We start from the raw sequence: 22275 nt of genomic DNA, 5'->3' as shown, positions 1-22275 counted from the left end.
GGGCTCCTACTAACCAGTCCACACCTTTGGTCAGTCTCGAACCCTGTCCACCATCCTGGGAATTAGGTAGTATTTCCCCCTCACCTCCCATGAGCAGCATTTGGGAGGTAAGGAAACTCAGGCTCAGAGAGACTGGTATCTTCCCAAAGTCACAGAGCAAGGTTGGGATGGAACCAGGATTCGAATCCAGACCTGGGAGTCCGGAGCTGGGCTTGCTGACTCAGGGTCCCCTCCACTCAGCCAGAGCGGGGTGGCCCGTTTGTCCTTTCCTCCAAGCTCCAGCCAGGTGGTCCCAGGCCATGAGACCCACCAGAGGGGAAGGAGAAGTGGCGTAGTCCTGACCCCTCCTCCCCAGCAAACAAAGCCCAGGGTCTCTCTCTAAGTGGGGACTTTCCCAAAGTGCCAGGCCTGTTTCCTGGAGGTGGAACAAGAAACAAACAGATCAGAGACCCAGAAACTGAAATGGAGAGGATTGAAAGACAGAAAAAGAAGCCCTAAAGGAATGGGGCATAACAGACCCAGAGATAGAGAGATAGAGATGAGAGAGAGAGAGAGAGAGAGAAGGAAGAGAGAAGAGGGAGAGAGGTAGAGGGAGAGAAAAAGAGAAGGTATGAGAGAGAAATTCAGATAGGGAGAAGAAATGGGGTCGGGGGGAGAGACAGAGACATAGAGACACTGAGGCAGAGAATGAGAAAAGAGGGGCAGGGCCCAGAGCTGGAAGCCCAGGGAGTGTGGCTGTGGAGACCCCCTCGCAGGGCAGCAGAGGGGGTGGGGCTGCTGGCAGCAGCAGAGGCTGTTTCCGCTGCACCCCTTATCAGCCTGCTGCCAGATGTTCAGATCCGATGCCAATGTCAGAGAAGTCCATAGTGCCGGGTCAAGGCCGTGGCCAGCGGGAGCCTCAGCTGCGGTGTAGGGAGGGGTGGCGGGGGAGGGGGTGGCAATAGACCTGCTTGCTCCTCCCCCTCTGCCTCATGGCTCCCTGGGCTGGACCACCTGGTAGGGGTGGGAGACCAGGTACCTCTGGGGACTTCTCTAGCCTGAGAGCAGGGACTTGAGGCAGAGTGTGGCTCCTGGCAACCTGTGGACACAAACATCTTTGCACACCCACATGTGAGGAAGTACAGGGACTCATGCACATGCAATCCACACTTGTGCACATGGGTGCACGCGGGGCCAGCCCAGTCTGCGCACAGCTGCTGCACCCAGCTTTCCTCTGCCGGAGCCCTGCTCTGCCTGGTCAGCTGGTGAGCCCGGCCCCTCACCTGAGCCAGGACTGCAGCCAGAGCAGCAGCAGGGACCCAGCTGGCTCTTCTGTGAACAGGACACTGGCAGAACCTGCATGCCTCAAGGGCTGGGCTGAGGTACCCGGGACCTTCTGGAATAAGAGCAGGTGGAGACCCTCAGGAGCAGATGCAGGGACTGGGTGTCTGGTGGGCTGGGCTGCAGCCTTGGGCCTGGGCCTCTCCGCCATGCTCCTGGAGCAGGCAGCCGCAGCTGGGCCCCCTTCCTGGGGTGGTTTATCTCACAGTGCACGCGCTCGGCCCTCAAGGGGTGACCCAGCCTTGCTCCCCGCATTCCTCTCCGGCCACGCAGCCGGTGGGCCCCCCACAGCTGAGACAGGGCCTGTACTTGGGGGTGGTCAGGAGCAATCACTCAGAGCCACGCGCTGCCCTCTTGGCCCTAGCCCTTCGCAGCCGTGTCTTTGCTTCTCTCTCTGCTTTTGCCTCTGAGCATCTCTCTAATTTTGTCTGTGCCACAATGAATCTGTCTTTCACTGTGTCTGCCTGTCTTTCTCTGGGAAGGTCCTACCTTGTTTGTTTCAGTCTCTCTTTCTCTCTCTCTCTCTCCCATCCTTGCATGGGACCAAGTCTGGGGCTATCTCTGCTCTTCCTTCTGGCCCCTAGTGGCTTCCCTCAATGGGAATGTAGGTGAGAAATCAGGCTGTGGGCCTGGGCAAGGGGCGGCCCAAGCAGCAGAAGCCCAGACCCCAGACCTCCAGCCTACTAAGTCAGCCCAGATAGTGGACATGGATCCGGGTGTGGGCCTGGGGGGCTCCTCCCCAGTATAGTAGAGAAGACTGGGGGGTAGGGTAGGAGGAGGAAGCTGGGGCTGGAGGTCTCCAGGCCTGAGGGCCTCCTTCCTGTTTGTTGGGAAGTGACTGCCTCCGAAAGCTGCTCAGGGGAGAGGAGGGAGGCCATGACGACTTCCGGGAAGCTGGCCCGAGGCCACCCTCCCTGTGCCCACATGGGGCCCGCTGGCCCTGGCTTAAAATAGTGCAGTTCCTCTGCCAGGGCTGCTGCTGCCAGGCCCCGTCCAAACCTCACAGGGCTGCTCGCTGCTGCCTGTGCTACCAGCCGACGCCTGCGGTGGAGGGATTCACCCAACTCTCCAGTCCTCGGACTGAGGCTGGCGGAGAGTTAGAAAGTAGGGGTTCCCGAGTCAGAAACCCTGCACACCAGTCTCCACCCCAACACTGACCAGCGTGAGACTGGCTGGTCCATCTTGTCTCCTTGAGCCTTGGTTTCCACTTATACAAAATAGGGTGAGTGCCTGGCTTTTAAGCTAAATGAGATCACATATGTAGGCTCTTCAGAACCTCGCCAGGCATCACTTGGACCTAAAAAATGGGAGTTCCCTTTGCCTCTCTTGCTGGCTGTTAGTCAAACTCCTCACTTGAGGAAGGGCCTCCTTGGAGCTTCCCTCCGTTCCTACACGGCTCTAGGACTAGGTGTTGAACAGGGAAGGTCTGTGGAGAGGGAGCTTGCAGGGAGGGCAAGGATGGGGCTGTGGTCTCCATGGTGAGACTTGTTGCCAAGGGAACAAGACTCCAAGAGCCCTGGGTCTGACAGTTGGGCACTTTTGCCACAGGATCTCAGAGAGGCTGATTCTAGGTGGAGCTATACTCCTGGTGGGCAGCCAGGCCAAGCTAAGCTAGCGCGGGGGCTTCTGGCTCTGCTGGGTGTCTGCTACTGGGGTGTGAGGGGCTGTGGCTCCCCTCACACTGCTTCCTTTCATGGATTGGCTGCATTGAGCCCCAACTTTGAACCAGCCTCAGTGAATCCTTAAACCCTTAAGACACAGGCACCACCATTTCCATTTATCTGACAGGGAAAGTGAGGATCGGAGAGTCATCTATCTGGGCCAAGGCCACATACAGCTGGTGAGGGGAAGAGCTGGAATTAGAAGAGAGGGGAGACTCCTGGTTGATGTGCCTGCTGTCGCACAAGCTGCCTGAGGGAAATGATCCCTGGGGGGGCCTCGGGGAGCCACACCCACCCTGGTCCCAACACCATCCCCGGCCACCACTTCTGGGGGGCCCTGGCTTCAGCCTTACGTAACCTGGACGAAGCTGTCTCCTCTTGAGTTACACAGAGATGATCATACTTCAGGGGGTTTGCTTATGGAGAAGGATCTCAGCACAGATCCTGCCTAATGTTAGGCACTCAATCAGTACTGGTTTATGTTCACTCCTGGGGTTACATACAAGCTCTGTAACCTTAGACCAATTTCTGGGCCTCGGTTTCCTTATCTATGAACTGGATCATTATAGCACCAACCTCATAGGATGGCTCTGAGGAATCAGTAATTGAATGCACAGGAAATGCCGAGCACAGCGCTTTGCTTGCTCTGAATGTAAATTCCGTTATTATTCTTTACTTCCAGACTATTGCCTGGCACTCAAGGAACCCACAAGCTCAGCATCAGTTAAGTAGCAATTTGTAAGTTTAGAGCAGCGTCCTCAATTGTATCCCATGGAATACTGTCCCAACAATTTTAACAGGAAAAATGTCGCATGCCCAAAGACTTCTGGGTAGACCCAAATTAATTTTCTTCAGGTAGGACTTCTCAGAGCCTTTAATATGCCAACGAAAGTTGGGAATTAGAGAAAGGTAAGAGTAGGTGCAGTATTTCCCAGATTTTTGGCAACAGAATGCCTATTCTTTCCCCATGGGGCCACCTTGTGGGTCGTTATGTTCTGAGAAACCACAGGGATTGTGGCGTCTATAGCATTCTACTTATATCTGGGACAGCCCTGCTTTTCACATCAATTTCGTCGGATCTGTTCTTTCACCTCTTACAGAAATTAGTCCTTTATTGTTTAAGTTTGGTTTATTGGGTTAATAGCAAAAAGTTCAACCAAAGGCCATTACTGAGCTTTGTTACAAACCTCAGACACTCATATTCAGCACTACTGAATTGCTAAGGCCGAGCAGGGAGGAAGCCTGTTGTAACTTTGGTATCAGATAGACCTGGATTCAAAAGCCAATTCTGCCATGTGCTCGTGTCATCCGAGGCCAATGGCTTCGTTTCCTCGAGCCTCAACTTGCTTCAAGTGAAATGGGGCTGAGCGCTTCCCTTGCAAAGCGGTTCTGAGCATTACAGGAGACAGTGCAGGTAAAGCGCCCGCGCCCGGCACACAACAGCCGGCCAGCAGCCATGCTCCTCCTCGCATCCCTGTCCTATCTGTTCCCTCTATGGGGCACAGAACAGTCTATTAATTAGTTCTGCAGCGCTTCTTTTGTTCTAAAACCACCCCTTTCAAACCTCAAGGGCTCTCTGGTCCCTTGTGATGGAGGAGGCTGAGGCATGGGAAGGCAGCTGGGCTTCCCCTCATTTCACACATGAGGATTTAATAGGCTTTGATCAGACTCCTCAGCCTTTATCTTCCCAAACTGAGGAGCCTCTGTCTTTCCCATTTGTCTCCCTATAACCCTCAGCCCAAGCGTGGGCCCTTCTCTGATCGTAGGAACAGCAAGATTACAGGACAGTCAGGCTTTCGAGTTGGCAGATCTGGGTTCAAGTCCAGACCCTGACCCTTCCCGTATGACTCAGGGCACATCCCATGACCTCTCAAAGCCTCCATTTCCTCAGCTCTAGGAAAACCTCATCTATTATCGGGCAGGACATGCGTTAACTGGTGGACCTCCATGATACACCCGGCAGGCCGCTCACCAGCACACTGCTGCCTGAGATGCAGCTCTTCCCCAGACTCCTGAATGTGGCATTCAATGTCCCAGGGGCTTCTCCGGCCTCAACTCTTGCTAATCCCTCCCATTTGCCACCATTCCTGCCGGCAATCCCTTGTTATACCTGAATAGTCCGTATTTTTCTGATTCGTAGCTGGGCCTCCTCTGTCTGGTGACTTGCTTCAAGGCCCACCTTCAATACTCGTCTGAAGCCCTTCTGAGCAGAACCACTCCCTCTGCGAGGCCATTACAGCCCCCGATCACCCTCGATCACACCTGAGCCCACTAAACTGCAAAGGGCTGTGCTTGCCTCTCCCATGAGACTCCGTTCCTCTAGTTGTGCCACTTTCTGGCTGGGTGGCCTGAGATGAGTCCCGTCACCTCACTTACCTTAGCTTCTTATAAAACAGATGCTAATCCTTTACGTTCAAGGAGATTCAGGTTTGTGAAGAGTCCCAACAGTGCCAGGCACAGAGCAGGCACCTGGGTCAGTGCTGGTTCTTGAATTCAAGCAGTTCTAAGCGACATCCCCCTGCCAGACCCTCAGCAATAGGAGTGGGTGGGTGTCAGCTACAAGCAGGGACTCGATCTGAAGGCGTGAGCCAGCTTCTTGGGACATCCCATCGTCCCTCCCCAGAACCCCAGACAAGCTTCACAGACAGATGCCATGTGCAGGATTCACATTTATTCGTTCAAATACAGTACCTAACATCTTCTAGACATGCATTTCACACTAATTGGTCACATTTCCACAGGTAGTCAACTCACAGAAAAAGGCCCATCCCTTGCCAGCTGGCAGGGGGGGAGGTAGCAGAGGGCCTGAGTAGCCTGCAGAGCCCGGCTATCATTTGGTCATGCAGGGCTGACGGAGCCAGGCTGGCAGGCAGCCCTTGGCCGGCCCTTTGGGGACAAGGGCTCAGAGACATCCCGTTTACTTGATTCCTACACGGACTGTGGGTAGAGGTGGCCCTGGGATAGGTAGCCCAGGGTCGGCTTGTGGATGCCTGTGCCACCAGAGCCTGGCGGGAGGGTGGTGCTTCCTGTGCCCTGGATCGTAGAAAGGAAACGGAGGCCTCTTCAAGAGGTGGCTGGTCCCAGCTGGGCAGGTGTGAAGGACTCCCTACACTCGGCCCAGACATTACAACGCACCCACAGCCCCTATCGCAGGCCTGGGATGGCAACACAGACAAAAACACCAACACCCCAGGGCAGGCAGGGTTTCTCTCCCGACAGAAACATGTAAACAGAGCAGGAGCTACAGTATTCGTTTCCCACAGGACTTCTCGGAGAGGAATCCACCAGGATGTCACTGAAGAGGTAGTATTTTTTTTTCTTTTTCATGGAAACTTGAGTCAACAACATTATCACCTTATAAAACATTTCAGAGAAAGAAAACAATGCTCACCCAAGGGCAGAAATGACCTGGTGACAGATTGGCCATGCTGGCAAGGCTGGCTGCAGGACTGGGCAGACCAGCCTCCACCAGAAACACAGCTTTTTTCTGGAGCTCGGAGCAGACTCTGGCCTGACTCACAGCTTCCCTGAGCCTGCAGCTGAGTCCTGAGTGGGCTGTGGCCCATTTAGGGCTGCAGATCCTGAGGGGGCAGGCCAGACAGGGGCTGGACGGGCAGAGCAGGGCCCCCGTGGCTCGTGTTCCAGGACAGCCAGAGTCTTCAGGCCTCGAGATAGCCTAGGCACAGCCAGAGCAAGCCCAGCTCGCTCCGACTCAGTATGCTCATGGGGCTCCTGCCTCTGAGGAAGCAGTCCCCGCCTGGCTCCCAAGTCCAGAAAAGCTGCTGTTGGTGGCAGCCAAGAGAGGGGTTTCTGGGGACCCTGTAATTAAATACACATCCCTGAGCTGTGGCCCTAGAAACCCTTGTCTCAAGGCTAACCAGTTTCCAGCATCTGGTGGAATGATTGCCGTTTCTCAACCTGAGACACAGATAAAACATCATTTCATAGACACTGGACATAGATGCTTCAAGCCGAGGAAAAAGGGAGGAATGATCAACTGCAAAGGCAGAGGGGGGTGCAGGGGGACACTCATGGGTCAATTTGGGGAAAGAGTAGTGGTTTTTTTTTGTTTAGTTTTTTGTTTTTGAGGGTTTTTTTGTGTGTTTTTTTTTTTTTACTTTAAAAAAATCAATAAAGAAAATAAAAGAGCTGGTCTGAAAGAGCGGATTTCTTAATGCAACTGCAAAATTTTAAAAAGCAACAAAGAAAAAAGACATAGACCAGGGGCCCAGAGCTAAAGACTTGGAACCACTGCTCCCCTTCCTGCCCTACTGGGAGGCCAGGGTCCCTTTACTTTGGCCAACCTTGGACATGGCGGAGATGTTGCCCACGCTGGGCCTGTCTGTCTCCATCTGTCCCACTCCCCAGGAAATCAAGAACAAACTAAAGTAAGAAATAGGTAGCAGAGCAAGGCAGCTAGCTGAGAGCCCCAGGTTTAAGGACCGGGTGACACAGTGGCCATGGCAGGCACTCACTTCCCTGAGAAGGGGGTGGCAGGTGAGAGCAGGCTGGTGTGGAGTGGGTGGCTGTCTGCATGCCATGAAGCCCCTCGTTCCCTCCCCCTCCTCCGGCTCCGAGAGCAGGAGGGAGGTTCCTGCTGCTGCTTTCTAGCCCCACAGGCTCAGCCACCTCCCTCCTGGGCTGGGCATGGGGGCGGGGGCTGTCCTTCTGAGCCAGGTGGAGTGCTTTGAGACTAAAGTCAAGACCACCAAACCTTGTGAAAGTCTCCAAAAGCCTACAAAGGAGCCAGAGAACAGGAGTTGTAGGCGAAGTTCCAAGATTCCAAATTTCGTCTTGGGTCAGGAAAACATTGAAAGGGAAAGGAAGGGGAAAGCCGTGTTTCAATGCAGTGCGAGGAGGTGGGATTCTCCTTGACCACACAGCTTTCAGGGTCATATTTTTATGGTGGAAAAATTCTCACTTAAAATGAGTGCTGTTGGTGGCAGGGGATCAGAGAGAGGACAGAAGAGAGGGGAATTAAGAGACCATACACACAACTTTTTCTTCTTCCACTAGCAAAAGGCTACCCATTAACCAAAAATTATGGGAAGAAAGGCAAAAATACAAACACAACAAACCGCCCCTCCAACCTTTCTCTGTGTCCTTCAAACCAAATTTACAAATACATTTAGTGGCTGACCTAACGTCTCCACGCTGCTAGCTACACTCCTATCATCTCCTCATCATACCTGAGTTTGCAATGCAACACATTAATTTTACCCTGTTTAAAAAAGCCCACGTCACAAAAGGACTGGGTGCAGAAGACATTAAAGGCGGTCCACAGGTCAGGCTCTGGCTCAGAACACACGGCCACTTGGCTCAGAGATTCTGCAGGGCGCTCGGCAATGAATGGGCTCTTTGTTCTGTGGAATCTGCTGCAAACATTTGTAAAAATGGATTTGTACAATGGCAACTTGCAGAATCTTTCCCCCACTCCACAAATTAACAACTTGCTCTGTTTAATGCTGCATTATTGGAGAGACATGTTCTTGCCTCATCAGAGAGCAATTTTCTTTGATACCCAACCAACTGGTAAAATGCTTAATTTTAAAGAAAAGCCATTTCAAAAAATAATAATAACTTGACAGATGGAGGTCTAAGCAAAGAAAGAAGCTGCACACAGCAGCCATCTTGGAAAAGGGGGGTCTCTGATATGTGTCTCCTCCTTACGTTGACGAAAGCAGCTCAGAGTCTGACCTGTAGCCAAAGAATGTGATCTAGTTGGTTAAATAAAACATGGGGAAACAAAAATATTGTGAACTGAGAAATAAACAGATACACACACACACACACACACACACACACACACACACACACACACACATCTTCCCATTGACATGTGAAAACATTCTGATCAGAGCTTTTCCAGAGGAACACATCTTTCTTTCTCAGAGCAGTCAGGGAAAGGGCATTGAGGAGTACTGCTCTGAGTTTTAGATCCATCAAAGGACAAAGTCATCCCTCTGCTGGGTACCCGTAACATTTCACTGGAAAGAAAAATTACAATCTGACATAGACTGCCCGGGCTGCACACGATGTGGTGGCCCACCGGGCAAGTTTGCGAGGCTGAGCTGGGAAGAGAGCAAATGGCCTTTGACTACACAGGCAAAAGGAGGTGCAGGAGGCCCTGCAAGCCCACCAGGGATGCACCCCTCTCAGTAGTCAGTCTGCTGCATCAGCTGTGCGAGGTCCCTGGGTGGAGGCAGGGACAATTGCTGTGGGAAGGCAGAGAAGAGAAAAGCACCTGAAAGAGTTCCAACAGCTATGGGGTGGCTGCTGGCCAAAGCCAAGAGGGGAAGGGACACTTCCTGGGACCAGGTGGGGCAGGTAGTGAAAGAACAAGGGCCCAGGCCATAATCTGGAGGGGACAGCCCTTAAGAACATGAGGTAGTTTAAAGCCCCCCTTCCCCTCCAGGCCTTGGTCAGCTGGGCCACTCTGGGCCTTGGGCTTTCTGTTTAGGAATCCTGGTCTCATTCTGGAGATTAGAAGAACTTGGAGTGGAATGTAAGGGCAAAAATTCTGGTGGGTGAATGGCCCTCCACTGATGAAAAAAGAGACTGCAGGTTTGGGATTCAGTCCTGGGGTGGGAAAGGGGGAGAAACAGAGCACTCCAAAGGAGGAGTGTTTATTCTTTTAGCAGTCTGAACTTTGTTCCACTACCCCTTGAAGAAAGCAAGGTGACAGGAAAATGCATCAGTAGTGGGCACCAGAATTCAGAGCATGGCATTCTGTTTAGCTGTTTTTTTCAGAGGGCCAATAGGAAGTCAAATGTATAAGGGAGGCAAGGAGTCGAAGGAAGGTAGGCCTTGGTAGATCCAGGTAAGGAAGCTAGGTAGCTGGGAGTCCCAGCGGAGCTGGCAGGCAAGTCCAAAGGATGACGTGATTGCCAGGACTTTGCTTGGATGGTCAGCAGTGGCAGTGGTGGTTCAGGTGGTGGGGAGGGGGCCCCACAACATGGTGTGAGAGCAGAAACCCTTCTCCCTGAGGCCTTGTGTGGAGAGAGGACACCTAACTTAAGATTTGGTTGCTGTGCCCCACTCTCAATTTTCATGCTTTCCAAAGGAAAGAGATGTTTTCTACATCCTCCTCTCCTGCCTGGGGCCCCCACTTTGCTCAGAGAACCTCCTGGCACCACTTTGCCCTTTTATGGTGTGTGCTTTCACCTGGCAATTCTGTGGCTAGAAAAAGGCAGTTTGCTCTCTGACAGACAAATGCACGAGTCTGCTGAGAACACGTGGAAAAAGGAGGCATGGTCACACCCCTCCCTTTCCACTGAGGTAGTCGTCTTTGTCAACATTATGGAAATAGTCATCTCAGCCCATCCCACCCGCCCTCAAATTACAAAAGAACTATCTCTAAACAATGACAACACTGTTACATTAAACATCTTCACATTCTGTAAACTGCAAGGAAATGCATCGGCTGCATTCACACAAAAGCATGTGCATCATGTTGAAGGCCATACATTCAACTCTGTCGTGAAATAAATATATAGAAAAATGAGCTTAAAAAAACAGACAAACAAACAAACACTCTTCTTGCTATGGAGGCAACGGGAACGCTGCTGCCCCCGTAGCCTCCACCTTGGTCTCTCTGGCTCTTTCTTCTGGAGCCTGTCCCGCCCACCCAAGGCTTTGTGGCTGGCCTGAGGAGGGGTGCCGGGAACAGCTCACTCCTTGCTCACACTTGTCTTGCAGGAATGCAGCACCACCTTAAAGAGGAGGGGCAGCTGCTCCAAGGGCACATTCACCATTTTTCCTGGGGACAAAGTGGGAAGAGAAGAGTTAGCAGTGGCCGCTAGTGGAAGAGCATGTCCCTCGAGTTGGGCGAAGAGCAGATGTGGCCTTTTTGAGTGACTGAGGCAAGGAAAGTACAAGGAGTATCACAAAGACACAGACTGGCTAACATCCTGATACCCAGGCCCATTTTAGGGCCGAGGTGAAAGTTATAATCATTGCTATTATCCAGGGAATACTTACTCTATGCTGGGTGTTTAAATGCATCATTTCACTTAATTCTCACGCTATTTCTGTGCGACAGATATTACCTTTTATCCCTATTTTACAGATGAGGAATCTGAAACTGAGAGGGATTCCTAGATGTCCTCTTAAAGCCAAAATACCACGAGAAACTTATATCCTGTTTTCTCTTTTTTCCTGATGGACGCTATCATTCTATAAAAATTGCTCTTCAGAGTAGTATAATGGGTTAGTAAAAGTACTGAGAAATCTAGGGTTAAAAAGGACCTACAGGTTTCTTTACTGGAGTCCTTCTCAGAGCACTCGGAGTGCTAATGTACACTATAAATATTGGGCTGTGGTTCTCCTGGACGCACCGAGAGTCACCTGAGGAGTTAAAAATACTGATGCCCAGGCCCCCTCATACCCACTGAATCAGGCTCTCTGGAGGTGTAACCTAAGCTCGGGTATGTCCTAAAAGCTGACCGCTGAGCCCAAGTGCTGCCAGGGCTGAGAAGCCGGCTCTGTGGGGAGGGGGGTAATTACTACTCTCCGTTTATTTAAGAGAGCGCCTGATGAATATCTCATTTGGTAGAATATCACTTTGAAAATGCTGAGACATAAATACCAAAACATCCTTAAAATTCTAACAGCTGAGCTCCAGTTCACATCTGTAGATTACTCTGGGCCCAAAAAATAGAATAATTTCTACTAAAAAAGTAGAATAATGTCAAACTGAAAAATTTTCCCTTCAAACTGGTACTGCTGAAGGTGACAGGAGCAAGCTCTGTCTAGAGCTCCACTTCTGAGCACCCCCAGTCAGTGCTGGTGACTACAAACAACAATCTCTACCAATGAAGCTGAGCAGCAATGACAACCAAAACCAGGTCTTTACAGCTCAATGGCCTATTTAAATATCAAACTCAGCAGGGTAAGACCACAAAACACCAACAAAAATTCCTTTACAAACACAGGATTTGAAAATTCTTTTAAAGATATTGCTTTAAATGAATGATCCCCTAAAAACCTATAGGCAATTCTATGAAACAAAGTTAATGTTTAAAATCGAGATATAATTAATGCACTTAAAATCCACCCTTTCACAGCTTACAATCCAGAAACAGTTAACTTGAGAATCTCCGAGTCATAATATCGCCAACCACCAGCCTTGCAGAGCGTGTTCTGAGGTTCAGTGATAAAGGCCACAAAGCACCCTGCACAGCATAGGTGTGAGGAAATGCTAGATCCTCCTCCCTACAGAGAAAACTCACGCTTCTCATTACAACGCGGACTGAAACCGAGGGCAAGGCTAGTACTGCTTTTATGCAGTTGGTCTTGGGCCTGGAATGAGGATCTGAAAACACTGCTTGTCTCATTCTCTTCACAAGCTAAGAGAAGCAAGGAAGGGTTGGAAAGCCAGCACCCAGAATGTTACCTGCAATATACCGAATCTCAGGTAAGCACATCATGAGGTCAGGAAAGCGGTTCGGCTGATGTGTGTATTTATATTCAGTGAAATCCTGGCAGATGTACCAGTATCGCTTGTTCAGCTGTTCCAGCTGTGAGGCACTGGTCAGACCCCTGATATCTGGGAAGAGAACCACACAGGATATGAGAGAGTTTTCTAATGTGGAGGAAATACCAATTCCTTGAATAGATACATATTTCAGTTAGAAGTTATTAAACATTGCCACATAGAGAATCTGTTCTCTTTCTGACATGGAGGAACAAAGTTCTAAATGAGGGGAGAGAAGCAGATAAAGAATAAAAAATATACAGGACAATCACTAGACTGAGCCCTCTGAGAACTAAGTGGTATCTTTCTCAACTTCATACCTGGCTTCCCAGTACAGGGCTTGACACAAATAGGCACCAGTTGATGCTGAACCACTCACTATCTGACAATCTACCTTTCCTAATTTATCCTTCACAGTATCTTTAAATTTGCCCTTTGCTGGAGCCAATCAGGAACTTTGATGACACCTAGACATTCATGCTTGTACATATACTCACATGGTCTCCTGGGTTTCTGCTCATACTACTCTAAATAGAGTTCTCTCTCATTTCTTTAAACACACACACCTAACCCCTTTTTTATATATAGATATCCTATATAATATATATGGATATCCTATATAATAAAAGGGTAATATGCAAATTGACCCTAAGAGCAGAACAACTGGTCGCTATGATGCACACCGATCACCAGGGGGCAGACACTCAATGCAGGAGCTGCCCCCTGGTGGTCAGTGCGCTCCTGCAGGGGGAGCGATGCTCAGCCAGAAGCTGGGCTCCCGGACTGCGAGAGGGCGCAGGCTGGGCTGAGGGACCCCCGAACCCTGAGTGCATGAATTTCGTGCACCGGGCCTCTAGTTCTACATATAAATCCTTCCCAGCCTTTGAGGCCCAACTAGAATTCTCCTCCTCCAAGTAGGTACTACTTCTCTCCCCCAATCTGAGGCTCCAGTAATGTGTCACATGCCATCAGAGTATATTCTTGAAGCCAGGAACCTGGAATCTATTTTATTTTTCAATGTCTTTAATGGTCACCACAGGGCCTGGCCTCTGGGAGGCACACAGATCAATGTACGAATGGTGCAGAAGCAGGAGGAGGTGTTGGGGGCGGGGGGAAGTAAGCAAAGAGGAGGGCTGAGAATCTCTGGATGGGGCAACTGACTACAGAACAGAGCACTTCAATGTCATAGGCAGCAAAAGAGCCCAGCTCTACTCAGAGCAGAGCACTCGCACGCCGCTTTGGAAAAAAGAGAACACAAATTCTCCTTTGTACTCTGGTTACCAGCAGCTACCAAGCCACACTTAGCAGGTAATACTCCACGTTAATCACATCCAGCACACTTCTAGTTAAAAGCCATGCTTGATATGCGTGTGTGAGCTTTGGTGAACCCCACTCTGCCCTGAAGGGGACTCAAGCGTGCCAGCCTGTCGCAGAGGCCTTATCTCCAATAGGTTCATCAGTCACTCTGCTCTTCTTCAGTTACTGGCAAACTTGGTACATATTTTAAATGACGCATGTACTGTCCTTGGTGTCTGCATTGAATGCATTGAAAATGACTAAACAAAGCGAATCCTCTTCCTTCAGCTATGAGTTATAGAGACTGTGGCATTTAGGTTTGAAGAAAAAACCCAAAGCATGCCCTGCACTATAGAGGGGCACAATGCTGATAGGCCCTCTAAGACTGGTACCCATAAGGGGTGTCACATTCTGTGTGACAGTCCTGAGGGGAAAGGGGGGCATGAAACGTAAGGGAAAATGTTCACTGGCAAAAAAAAAAAAAAAAGCCCCTTCTTCCCACACTCAAGCACTCACCTTGATTTAAGAAGTTAATTGCTTTCATGCAAGCATACTCCTCATTGCTGACCTTTAGCTGATGGAACTTGTGATACAGGTAGATGAGCCGCTCGATCACCTCCATCCCTTCATCACTGAATCTGGGGAACAGACACAGGTGTTAACAGTGGGCTCTGATGCCAGCAGAGGTCAGGCCAGGGAAGGCAGGTTTCTGACAGCTCTGTAAGGCATCTGACATAGGAAAGAGGCTGAGCTCGGGAGAAATGGAATCCAGAACTATTAGTGAAGAACAGGGGATCCCTGGTTTGTCTAGAGGCCACGCAAGGCAGCTCATACAAGCTGTTATTCCTAAAGTCAGATAGGGTTGATCAAATCTAAATCCAGTTCTATCATGTAAAAGCTACGAGACCTTGACCTGGCCGGGTGACTCAGTTACTTGGAGCGTCATCCTGTACACCAAACATGTCAAACTCAAAGGCTAACATGGCCAAATAAACAAGGTTTAAGTTTATGTGGGCCACAAAAAAACAAAAGCTTCAATTTTCATAGAAACGTAGGTTTATTTCGATAGAGACATGCTGAATATAAAGGGCTGAAATAAATAATTGTTAACATAAAATAATAGAACATTTTAATAAAAATTAATATTTTTTCTTGAACATTAACTTACCAGACACTAAATAACTGCACAAATTAATAAGCATAACACAAATAAATCTATTTTTCTTGTTCTCTGAAAGCGAAGTATTTCCTGTTGTGCACACCAAACAAGTCAGTACAAGACTAATGACGTGGCAATTGGCTGCTAGTATTAGTGGAGAGAAATGGTGTGCCTGCACATAAGGCACGTAAGGAAAATGAATGCAACACGATTATTAGTAATCAGTCATTAGCGAATGTTGTAGTTCATTATTAATAATTATGTATAACGATATTGTAAAAATTAAGTTATGAAATTTTTATTAAAACGTTTCTTATATATCGTTATATTGGCTGGGCCACAAAAATATTTGTTGTGGGCTGCAAGCGGCCGGCAGGCTGCGAGTTTGACATGCTTGCTGTACACCAAAAGGTTGTGAATTCAATTCCTAGTCAGGGCACATACCTAGGTTGCAGGTTTGATCCTTCGTTGGGGCATGTATGGCAAACAACCAATAATGTTTCTCTCTCACATTGATATTTCTCTCTCCCTGCCTCTCTAAAATCAATAAAAGCATATCCTCAGGTGAGGATTAAAAAAAAAAGCTCTGACCCTTAGAAAGTAATTTGACCCCTCTAAACTTTGAGGTCCTCCTCTGTACAATATTGCATGCCTGCTCAGATAACAAGGGACAATGGAGTTTGGGATGTAAGTGTGGAGAAATATGACATCATTAATATACTGCTACTGTTGAGATGTAGCTTCAGTTTTAGTGGCAGCTGCCTTGTGAGTCTATGCGAGCCTCAGCCACAATGTAGAAAAAGTTGCTGATTGTATTAATGTAGGTTCACTGTTTCCAGCAGGGCTGAGGGTATGCACAGTGACATGTTTTACTGGCATCCTTGACTTCAGCTAGGGAGGGAGGGAAGCGTTAACTGAGCCTCCGTGCCAGGCCAGTCTCTGGGCTAGCACTTTGTGTGCATTATCTCATTTAACTTTCTTAGGCCCACAGGTGAGATGAGATTATCATCACCCCTGTACAGATAAGAAACTGAAGTTCAAAGAATAGAGGGGACTGGTCCACAGCATGCAGCTAGGTGGTGGCAGAACTAGAACTTGGAACCAGGACCAATTTCCCAAGGCCTTGGTTTTTCAGGTATCTAAGGTGACATCCACTAGCAGAGAAGACTCAAAACTCCTTTCTTTACATTAAGCATAAGCTCCCTGAGGAAAGACAAAGTTTTAGGCAAAGGAGAGCCAGGATAGGGGACTAATACCCTGGTCATAGAGGGAAATATATATATTGATATGCCTAAGTGACCTTTACGACCGGTCACTATGACGCGCACTGACTACCAGGGGGCAGACGCTCAATGCAAGAGCTGCCCCCCTGGTGGTCAGTGTGCTCCCACAACCAACCTCCCCCGGTTCCTCCCCCTGCCAGCCAGCCCTGACTGCGACTGGGCGAGTTGGCTGAGGAACCCCACTAGTGCACGAATTCGTGCACTGGGCCCCTAGTGTCTCATAACAGAGATGGAAATATCACCAAACAAAGGAAGGGAAGGCTTAATGGGAAAGCCAGCGTTTATGAAAGCTGGGGTCAGGCCAGCCTCCACCCTTCTAGGGGTGGGCTGGACTGTGGGCCAAGGAGCATTCCAGACAGGTCTTAGATGCATCTCAGCCACAGAGATGCTCAGCCTAAGGCTGCTTCCTGGTAATTGTGTTCAGATCTGGTACTGAACAAAATCATACAGCCCCATGCCAGGCAAGAAGGTCCTAACTGGGAAGGGTCCAGGACACCTGGGGATGTACTATTACTTTCTGCATTGACTTTGTAGGCTTTGCAAGGGATTGGCTTCTGGGGCAAGCCGACCATTTCTCTTCCCTGGGGAAAGCCTGGCTCTGGTTGGGGCCAGCCGCACCTGCACTTCTCAAGCACCAGGGGGAGCTGCAGCAGCAGCTCCTTCCAATCGGATCTCTGACCCTCATCCTCGAGGTTAGGCTCCTTGTCAGTCTGAGCTGGTGTTTCTTTCAGTCTGCTGATCTGAAGTTCGACGGCTGACTCCATTCCTCTCTGACCCAACGGCTTTTATGACTTTATGATATTTTCCCAGACTGGCTGATAAGGCAAATTTACTAGGTGTACCGGTTAATAATGCGGATTTTTTTCAATACTAGTATATTGAATAACCACTGTAAATAAGCGTATCTACCACTGTACCATTTGTTGATTGATTGCTACTTGCCAGGCCCTTTGTTAAATAGTCTACATATGTTATTCCAGTGGATATTCCCAACAAATTCCCAAAATGGATGCTAACATCTTCCTTGTTCGCAGTGGAAACAAAGGATCAGAGATTACTGCATTCTTACATTTTACCCTCCTGATAACCTGTGAGATAAGTAATATTCCCTCAAGTTTGGGGAGAAGAAGCAGGAGAGGTACCTTCCCCAAGGTTACACAGTAACTAAGGGGTGGTGGGCCAAGGTTTAAACCCAAGTTTTCTAATTCCAAACCTGCCATTTTCTCAGCACTACACTCTCTACTCCCTGATTGCCTTGCTCTTAACTGGTAACTACAAAAGGCTACCACAGGCCCTCTGTGTTCCCACAGGAACTCAGGCAGGGCCCCACCCAGAACTGCCTTGCAGGGCTTCCGTGATGTACTGTGCCCAGGAGTGAGGATCCCTCCTCATCACAGTACTTGGTTGACTACTTCTGTTCTGGGGAGGAAAAGGTCTTTAGTGCAAACTCCCTCTAGTATCTGCTTGGAGGGGTGAGGCAGGGATGGCATGGGGTAGGGTATAAAAAAGGGGGGTGTAGGCTGAGCACCAGTGTCAGCATCTGTCTGGTGGCCGAGCAGTGTAGCAAGCAAAGATAACACTCGCCCTCAATCAGCAACCTCTTGCCCCAAGGGCTCACTCTGGCACTACAGCACCTGCAGGTGTGTGGCTACCAGCCAGACCCCTAGCCAGGAGCGCCAACCTGGTTCCTGGCCGAGTCTTGAACTAAGAGACACAAAGGAGCTCCTGAGTGTCTGGCCTGAGCATATGCCCCAGCTCTGCCCTTTCTCTTGGGGAAAGCACATATCTCTTTTCCAAATTTCTTAGGACCAGCTACCACCATGGACCCGCAGCAGTGGTGGGGAATGGCAGCCAGCCCAGCAGCCCCCACTCACTATCCACAGCCCGACTGCAAAGCTTTCCTCCACACCCGCATCCCACCCCTTGATAAACAAATTGTTCTCTGTTTCATGGGCCGGCTTTCTCCTGCAGCCGTGCCTCCTCCACATCTGCCCACTCCACAGTTCTAACGCCCCTGTATTCCCTGTCTACAAATTATCAGCATTCAAAGCCAGAAAGTTGGACAAAAACACCCATTCTTCTTCTGGGTTCCCATTACACAAGCATGCGAGGACAAGGAAAACATTCCTGTCAGGATCCCCCAAACCACTGGACCATTCAGTCAGCAATTGAAGCTGACACTATATAAGTTATGTCCCATTAAGGGGTGGAGAGGCCAGCTGTCTCTTTTTCATTCATCTAAAAGCACCTAACTCCCGGGAGCAGTCACCAGCCACAACCTTAGAGGAACTGCCTCTGAGCACCCACACAGACTACAGGAGCAAAAGTAAGACTGTAGCTCCAGGACACACCCCAGAGTGTCACACTACTGAGAAGGTTAATGAACTTAGTATATGGTAATGGCAAAGAGCCTGGGCTTTGGAGCACAACAGATTTAGGTAATAATCTCAACTCCAGCTCTCTCTAGCTTCCTAGCCTTGAGTTTTCACCTCTCTGAACCTCATCTGAGGAACTGGAATAATATTGGTGCAACCTCTTAGGGTGGTGTGAGGACTAAAATATGTTGTAAAATATGTTTGTAAGATGGAATTTGGCACAATCAACAGCCTATAATTCTTAACTATTACCATTATTAATAGCATCAGCATCAGCGCTCCCATGATCGCAGCAAAAAGAAAAGCGTGTGTTTCCTGAATCTTATAGCCAGGGTCTGAGCAGGGAATCTGGGAGGGGCCACTAGTGCTCCTGAGATACAAGTGCCCATTAAGGCCCATCTCGTGCAAGGCATCTTCTCGTGAGAGTGAAGGAGTCTTGATTAGGGCCGGGAGCAGTCACTGGCTGGTGCTACAATCTGCTTTAAATCATATTCACCCAGGCTCACTGTCTGATAACAGCCTGATTAAGGAAAATGGGCACCATAAATTTGATTCAATATTTGAGAAGAGAAAAGGAGGTGGTCATGCATCATCTGGGAAAAGCCTTTTCATGACAGCAGGAACTCACTTGCACTCAAGTTGTGCAAAAGTAAAGGCATTTTGGGGGAGTGGGATAGCGTAGAAGCTGGCGAGGTAGAAAAGAGCTATGGCCAATTATAGATGCCACACCCTGGGTTTCTAGCAGAGAGGGGACTGCTTTACAGTGATGAACTTGATTCCAGAGGTTCTCATGGCTCCATTTCCTCTGACCGCTTGGGCAGTTCCACATGCATCTCAGATTCAACAGACCCCAAATCAAATTCAGAGTGGCTCATCTCTCAGCCTGTTCTGCTCAGGCTCCACCATCTTGGCTAAGAGATTGGCAGTATCCCCAACTTTTTTGCTCACTGAAGTCCCACTGACTTTGCCTCTTTGCCATTTCCTGACCCTGTGCTGCACTATTCCCATAGTCCCTGCTGCCTTGTCCAGGCCTTGCTTTCTTTTACCTGGGCTAAGGAACAGCCTCCCACCCAGCCACCGTCCTATAGCCTTGTCCATACCAATCCATCCTGAGCTTTACAGTCACAGAGCTTCCTAAAATGCAACCTGACCACATAATTACTCCACTTAAAAGTACCCTATGACTCTCTCTCTCTCTCCCACTTTTTTCTGGGGGAGAGGCAACCAAAATTTTTGGTGGCCTTAAAAAAAAAAAAGTATCCTATGACTTAATACTAACCATTTACACAATAAAATCCAAATTCTTTAGATTGGCATTTGAGCATCTTTATGACCTGTCTTTTCTGTACCTTTCTTTCCAGTCATTTCTTCCCTCATTACTCTATGCTCAGATACATTCTCTCTATACCCTAATCCACAGGACTGCTTTTGGCTCCCTGAACAAAGCAACTATCCAGGACCGCAACTTAGAGGACTTTGCTTTACTGTCCTCCTTCCTCCTATTCTCTATAATCTACCAAGAAAAATCACACTTAAAGATGCAGCTCAAATGTCTTTTCTCCTGGAAGCATTCTTTGATAAAGTAGAGGACTTACTCCCTACAGATTCCTATCTTTGCTTCCAGCCTAAGTCTCGGCTTGTCTTTTTGCCATGTGACTGAGTGTGCCGGAGGGAGGTGCACCCCAGTCCTGTGTAGAAAAGTGTGGGAACTGGAACTCTCTCCAGCTTTCATTGACGAGGATATCTTTTCTTCCCTCTTTCTTGGTGCTCTGGAATCCTAGTCTATGCTTGTACACTATCTTCACTTGCCCGTCAAACTCCGCCAGTATCACCCGAGATTATAGACTGTATCTGCTCTGTGTCTCCCAACCCCCTACACCAAGAATAGGGGCTCTCACCTCAGAGTCCAAAACCACGTCTGCATCATCTGTAATTCCCACACTCCTCCCCCAACACACAGTAGGTACTCAGTAAATGGGCGTGGAATCAGAACTAACATGTTGCAGTTTAACTCGAATTTTTTCCATTGAAGGCTTCCATAATTGAGTAAGAATCATAACAACAAATCTATTTCTTATCCTTGAACCCACTTGAGAGATCAGCAGCAACATGTATTCGAGTCAGCATTGTTCAACAGAACTTTCCGTGGTGACAAAAATATTCTATATCTGCACTTTCCAAAATAATAGCCACTGGCGACATGTGGCTATTGAGCACTTGAAACTGTGACGAGTGAAAATAAAGAATTCACTTTTTAATTTTAGTTAACTTCAGTTTAAAAAGCCACCTGAGATTAGCAGCTACTACTACTGGACAATGTAGCTCTAGATTCTCCTTGGTAAGGAGCCTTCCTAGGAAATAAACATTTCCTCACTAACTCAGCTGTCACTGGCCCCTCCCTTGCTCTTGAGGTATAAGGAATTGGATGCAGTGGAATGGAGTGCCTTATGAAACTCAAAGCCACAGAGAGCCCTGCATGACCAGTGATCCCTGCCTACCAGCAGAAGGCCTAGGAAAACCCATCACTCTAGAGCAGCGGTTCTCAACCTGTGGGTCACGACCCCTTTGGGGGTCGAACGACCCTTTCACAGGGGTCGCCTAAGACCATCGGAAAACACATATATAATTACATATTGTTTTTGTGATTAATCACTATGCTTTAATTATGTTCAATTTGTAACAATGAAATTACATCCTGCATATCAGATATTTACATGACGATTCATAACAGTAGCAAAATTACAGTTATGAAGTAGCAACGAAAATAATTTTATGGTTGGGGGTCACCACAACATGAGGAACTGTATTAAAGGGTCGCGGCATTAGGAAGGTTGAGAACCACTGCTCTAGAGGGAGCAGAACCCACAGACTCACTCTGTAGACAATCCCAGGATGCACTGGTGGATTCCAGACAAACAGGGGACAGGGCTTGCTTGGCCAGCTCTGCAAACCCTGATATATTAGAGCAGGCTAACTGCTATCCAAACACTCAGTCAGCCCCAAGTTACAGAGCAGGAGATAGGAATCTGTTGGAAACAATGAATTAGAGGCTCAAGACAAGGGGTTAGGTCATTTTCAAAATCAGATGTATCTTTTTACAGGACAAAGTGTCAGCTGGGTTCAAAACTATGCCATTTATAGATCATTCTGAAGCCAGTAGGCATCACTAAAAAGGAAATATTAGAAAACAGGGAAGATAGTCAACACTCCCTCCCTCTGCTGTGCACAGGGCTTGAGGGGGTTGGAGCTTTGCTTCCAGCCTAAGTCTCAGCTTGTCTTTTTGCCATGTGATTGAGAGGGAGGTGCACCCCAGTCCTGTGTAGAAAAGTGTGGGGACTGGAACCCTACTCTCTCCAGCTTTCATTGATGAGGACATCTTTTCTTCCCTCTTTTTTGGTGCTCTGGAATCCTATGACTTCCATTATTTTAAACTAGAGGCTCGGTGCACAAAATTCATGCACTGGGCAGGGGGTAGGGGGTGGTGGAGCAGGAGGTCCCTCACCTTGGCCTGTGCCCTCTCGCAGTCTGGGGCTCTCATAGTCCGGGGACCCTCGCTCCTCACCGCCCGCCTGCAGCAGAGGCAGGAGAGGCTCCCGCCACTGCCACTGCGCTTGCCAGTCGTGAGCCTGGCTTCTGGCTGATCGGTGCTCCCCCTGTGGGAGTGCACTAACCACCAGGGGGCAGCTCCTGCATTGAGTGTCTGCCC

General features: G+C 49.0%; 1 protein-coding gene across 1 annotated transcript in view; it reads right to left on the bottom strand.

Moving 5' to 3' along the window:
* Positions 1-5637: 5637 nt before the first annotated feature.
* The window catches only part of NR6A1 (nuclear receptor subfamily 6, group A, member 1), a 52589-nt gene continuing 35951 nt past the window's right edge, over positions 5638-22275 (bottom strand). The window contains exons 7-9 of the mRNA XM_005881518.2: positions 14269-14390; positions 12376-12528; positions 5638-10740 (exon numbers count right to left, since the gene is read on the bottom strand). Coding sequence (XP_005881580.1) covers positions 10652-10740; positions 12376-12528; positions 14269-14390 — 364 coding nt within the window. The 3' untranslated portion in view covers positions 5638-10651. The remainder of the gene's footprint in view (positions 10741-12375; positions 12529-14268; positions 14391-22275) is intronic.

The sequence above is a fragment of the Myotis brandtii genome, unplaced genomic scaffold (assembly GCF_000412655.1).
Source record: "Myotis brandtii unplaced genomic scaffold, ASM41265v1 scaffold68, whole genome shotgun sequence".
Lineage (NCBI taxonomy): Eukaryota > Metazoa > Chordata > Mammalia > Chiroptera > Vespertilionidae > Myotis > Myotis brandtii.
The sequence above is the reverse complement of the archived record's forward strand: the minus strand, read 5'-3'. Positions and strand labels throughout refer to the sequence as shown.